At 28.7% G+C, this 5,566-nt stretch overlaps 1 protein-coding gene across 1 annotated transcript; it reads right to left on the bottom strand.

Annotated features, from left to right (window-relative positions):
• Positions 1–468: 468 nt before the first annotated feature.
• Positions 469–2,995, bottom strand: P153DRAFT_353977 (uncharacterized protein; the record flags this gene model as incomplete). Its single annotated transcript, XM_033666474.1, has 6 exons — positions 469–488; positions 526–826; positions 887–951; positions 1,228–1,319; positions 1,984–2,012; positions 2,954–2,995. The coding sequence occupies 6 exons, from the start codon at positions 2,993–2,995 to the stop codon at positions 469–471; spliced, it is 549 nt and encodes a 182-aa protein (XP_033528047.1).
• Positions 2,996–5,566: the final 2,571 nt, after the last annotated feature.

The raw sequence follows: 5,566 nt of genomic DNA, 5'->3' as shown, positions 1-5,566 counted from the left end.
TACCTAGGCTATACTTTTACTTTATATAATATACCTTAGCTATATTATAGTTAGAGTTACTAGGTTGCTAAGGCCTTATATTCTTTGTACTTTATTCTGTAAAATTCTAAAGAGTTATTTCTATCTTAACTAGCTTTATATAGGTAATAAAGGTCTAGAAGTGTACCTAGGCTGTACTCTTATTAACTATGCTAGTAATATAGTTAAAGTAGGTATAGAACTTATCTAATACTTTAGAAGAACTAGGAGAAGAAGAAGCTTTATTCTACTTTCTTTATAAGGCTTATATATAGCTTCTAGAGTCCTTATAAGCGTAGTCTTATATATATAAGATCTACTGTAGAGCCTATAGAGTAATAAGGCTGCGTAGCTAGGCTTATACTTTCTTTATAGGATTTAGCAGCTTTGCGTATATAGGTAGTAGTAGTAAATTACTAAAACTGCTAGAGCCTAACTCTGCTTATAATTCTAGCTAGCCTTAGTTTTGCCTAGAATAGGTAGTATTAAGAGAATCTATACGCTGACGCTTCCTAGTAGGTATCTCTGCCTTAACTACAGTAACCTTAGTAGTAACTTCTATAACCTTAGTAGTAACCTCTATAACTTCTTCCTTCTCTTCCTTTTCTTTCTTAATAGTAGCTACTTCTGTAGCTACTTCTATAGCTACTTCTTCCTCTACTATAGCTACTTCTATAGCTACTTCTGCAGCTACTTCTTTCTTTACTATAGCTACTTCTATAATAACTTCTATAGCTACTTCTTTCTTAACTATAGCTACTTCTATAGCTACTTTAGCCTTAGCCTCTTCCTTAACTGTAATAACTTCCTACTTAATAGTAGTAACTTCTTAACTATCTTCTTCTTCTATAGTAGAAATATTTATTACTATATTTTCTTCTTCTTCCTTTTCTTCCTCTTCTTTTTCTTCTTCTTCTTCTCTTACTACTTTTTCTTCTTATTATATAGTAGTTTTATCTAGAATAGTAGTTATTACTCTAGAGAGCTGCTCTTCTAATTTCTTTTCTTCTAGCTCTTTTGTTTTCTTTCTCTACTCTTCTATCTTCTCTCTCTACTCTTCTATCTTCTCTTTCTGCTCTTCTGCCTACTCTTCTACCTACTCTACCTACTCCTCTATCTTCTCTTCCTCTACTTTTAATTCTAGGAGTAGTATATATTTTATAATTTAACTTTGTTCTGTTGCTATAATAGCCTTATTATTATCTTTACCCTCTATATTAGTATTCTTATTACTACTTTCCTTGCTAGCTTCCTCTTTTATAGGTATCTTTAGATTTGTTTTAATAATAACTCTTGCTATACTATACTAGAGAGTAGTAGGCAGCTGCTTATTATTAAATACTAAGAGGGCACTTATAATCTTAACTAATTTACCTATATTAGATATAGTCTAGTAGGAGTAAGGTAAGCTTCTATATCTAGAGTTATTAACTATTACTACCTTGCTAGGGTAGATTAGCCTTAGTAGGGTCTTAGGAGAGGCAACTTAGTTATTAAGAAATACTCCTTCTAGAAGGTATTACTTTAGAGTAAGAAGAAGCTTATTAAGCTAGCTGTACTAGTAGATCTACTGTAGTGCTAGTTCTAGATTATAGGCTATAAATAGCTAGTTACTATAGGCTAGTAAAGAGAGGCTATAGTATTCTGCTAGCTTAGTAAAGTAGAACTAGTATGTTATAAACTTAGTATTATATTATTTATCTAAGTAGAGAGAAGTATAGGTAAAGTAGCTAATATAGTTCTAATTAACTTTATAAGGAGTTATAACTAGGCTACAAAGCTAGGTTAAAGAAGTTATAGTAAAAGGTATAGATAGATAGAGAGTAAGTAGAAGTTATAGTAGACTATTAATCTTATTAGAAAAAGGTAGGTTATTAAGGGAATCTAGAATTTAGGTAGGAGTAGAGCTATAGCTCTATTTAATAAGTAAGGTAATATAACGCATTATCCTCTTATCTTACTTACTAAGGGATTAACAGAAGGAATATACTACCCTAAACCTAAAGTAGTTAGTATTTTATATATAGTTTTAAAGGAGGTTAAAAGGAGGCGTAGATTACTAGTATCTTACTAAATAACGTTATATTACTCTTATTACTTTAAAGTAGCTAGAAAGGAGTTAAAGCTAGGAAATAATATATAGCCTATATAGGTTTAGATAGGCTAATTAGCTACATAAATCCTATTATAAGGTATATAGATATTAGCTCTATTTATATAATTTTTTAAAGAGATTTCTATTCTTATACTAGTATATAATATACACTTATAATAAGAAAAGTATACGCTAGGGTAGCTATAGGATTCTATTATATATCCTTCTAAATTAAGGCGCCTGTTTTATAAGATATAGAAATCTAGTAACCTCCTTAAGAGAGAACTTCTGTAGGCTTAGAAGTAGTAGAAGCCTTCTTATTATCTCTACCTTAGGGTTATTAATAGTAGCTGTTGTAGAGATAGCTCTAAGAGGACTTTGCTTTTTAAACTAGAATTCTAGCTTAAGAAAAAGCTCTAGGGTAGCCTAAACGTAAGAGTAATAGCTATAATAATAAATAAAATACTATAGTAAATTCTCCTCTTTAATAATAGTACTGTTAAGAGATAAGGTTATAACTCTATATAGATTAAGAGCTACCTTATTAAAGGCTTTTTATTGTTTTTTGTTTAGTCTATGTATAAAGCTAATAGTATAGACTGCTCTCTAGGTATTTATATATTAACGCATCTACGCATTGCTACTAGAGTAGGTATACTTAACGTTATTCTAAAGGGTATATGTAGGTAGATTAGCTTTAGAGCTTTCTCTTATTAAGATTACCCTTTCTAAGATAGAAAGAAGGCTAGTAACCTCTCTTATCTATAAGTTTACTACTACACTAATCTCTATCTATATCTATCTTATAATGTTAAATACGTGTATAGCTTACTAGCCTACCTTAGGAAGTAGTTCTAGAGAGCTAAACGCAGTACTATACATATAATTATTTATAATTAACTCTAAATGCCTTAACTACTTAGAAAGGGCAGAAAGAAAGGCCTATATAGCTATAGCCTTATTATTATCTTTAAATACTGTAGTAGTTTAATAGATTTAGGATAGGCCTAGGCACTAGAGGTAAAGAATAGCTAGGATAAGGTTACTAAATATATAGAAGTTTATCCTTATAGAAAAGTTATGCTAGGAGGGTCTTATAATCCTTAGAGTATCTTAGTTTATAAGGAATTTAGTTATACTTATATAGAGAGATTTCTAAGCGTATAGTCTATCCTTTAGTAAATACTGCAGCCTAGCAGCTATTAAGTAAGTAATCTTCTAGATAGAAAGAATAACCTTAAATATATAGGCCTTATAGCTATTTATACTGTCTAGGCTATTATATCTATCTAGGAGATATTTCTAAGTTTCTTAGTATAGCTTATATATAAGATAGTATATTACTAGCATCTATATACTCTTGTGTCCTAGTAAGTCTATACTACCTATAAATATAAGATTAACCTCTAATTAGATAAGGGTAATCTCCTTCTATAATAGTATATTAGTAAATACTTTAAAGAAATAGTAGATAGCTAACTAACTACTTATAGTGTATATATTAGGATGCTTTACTAATTGTAAAGATAGCTTAGAGCTAAACTAGTTATTAGCTAGATATAGAATAGAGCTAAGATCTAAGGAAGGTAATCTTTGCCTAGGTAAACTATAACTACTTCTAGGATCTAGCGTAGATCTTGTAGGCATTTAAGAAGGAATATATACTTAGGAAGAAACTAGCTTTAGTAGGCTTAAAGAGGCCTTATAACTCTTATTTATCTAGACTTATTCTTAAGAAGGCGTACCTAACTGTAGAGTTATAGTTGTTTACCTCCTTTAGGTTAGAGTATAGCGTTGCTAAGGAGTAGAATAATTTCTAGCTTAGAACTATTTTTTACGTTAGGCTAGCAGAGTTCTAGAAGGCCTATAGCTTAGTATTTATTGTATTAGTAGAGGCATATATTACTAATCTCTATAAGTTAAACTAGGAGAGCTTATTTAAAGTATAGTAGTTACAGAGAAAGGTCTCTATTTGTAAGGACTTAAAAATACTGCTAGTAAAGACTTAGGTTAGCTGCTCTTATACTAAAGTTATAATTATAGGATTTCTTATTTTATATATTATTGTCTTTTGTAGTTATTCTTAGTTGTAGGGATAGGAGAATTAGTATTCCTATCTATACTATTACTCTAGTATATAAGATTAACATTAATATTAGACTCTTCTAGTTAAGACTAGTTAGAGCCTAAGTAGTTACTAGAGGAATTATTATCTAACTAGTCTAAAAAGAGAGAGCTCTCTTAAAGAGAATAAAGGGTTAAGGATAAGAAGAGCTAGGTCTAGAAGATAATAGTAAGTAACTAGTATAAAACTTAGGGCTAGACTAACTCTTTAACTTTGTAGAGTAATACTGTTTATACTTCTAAAGAAATCTGCTATTAATATAGAGCAGCGTAAAGATAAAGTAAGAGAGGAAGCTTTCTCTATAATAGTAAATAGAGATAGGTTAGCTATAGTTTAAATAGTAATAATAAGGAAAATAAAAAGAGGATGTAGAAAGTTATATAAACTTATTATATATAGGTATAGTCTACTAAGTAACGCTTAAATTAGTAAATTAGCTTTTAATTATCTACCTTAGTTTATTTATTATAGTTTACAAAACAAATAAAGAATATTAATAAATAGATATAAGTTAAAAGACAAGTTATAATAGTTAAGAAAGAAATACTACTATATAACTATATTACTGTTAATTATAGACTTATAATATATAGTTAAAGATAAGAAGATTGTAATCTAGGCTTTTAGAGTATTGCAAGTAATATTTAAAGTTAATTAATAATTAATAAACTATTATATTTTAATCCTCTAGTTTAGAGGTTAGTATAAAATAATTCTACTAGAGCTTTATCTAATATAGTTATTATATTATACAAAGAATAATATTTAAAGAAGTAACTTTAAGGTTGTCTTATATTCTTTAAAATCTATATAGATCTAGATATTAATACTCTTATAAAACTAGTAATATTCTAATAAAGATATTATAAAAGAAGTTAGACTAAGTTATAGGTAAATAAAATAGTTTAATATACTGTTTAGGAAGTACATAGGTTTGTTTAGATAGGTAGATAATATATAAGATTAAGTAATTATATAGTTAGTGTATAGTTACTAGAAACGCTTGCTAGTAACTATATATTAACTACCTCTGCTTCTAGACTAGTTCTTCTACTAGTCTTCTAAGCCTGCTAGCATGTTAGGGTTAGCAGATAGGTAGTAATACTTAAAAATAAAAGGGTTATATTTTATTATATAGGAAGAAGCGCATTATTAGCCTCTATATAGCTACCTAATTTTTACTACTAGCTAATGTAGAATATATAACTAGTATTACCTTCTATCTCTTTTTCTTTAGCTTAAGCTAGTAGAAAAAGGTAGTTAATACGTAGTTACTAGAAACACTTACTAGTAACTACGTATTAACTACCTCTACTTCTAGACTAGTT

Source organism: Dothidotthia symphoricarpi (assembly GCF_010015815.1).
Source record: "Dothidotthia symphoricarpi CBS 119687 unplaced genomic scaffold P153scaffold_3, whole genome shotgun sequence".
In the NCBI taxonomy this organism is placed as follows: Eukaryota; Fungi; Ascomycota; class Dothideomycetes; order Pleosporales; family Dothidotthiaceae; genus Dothidotthia; species Dothidotthia symphoricarpi.
The sequence above is the reverse complement of the archived record's forward strand: the minus strand, read 5'-3'. Positions and strand labels throughout refer to the sequence as shown.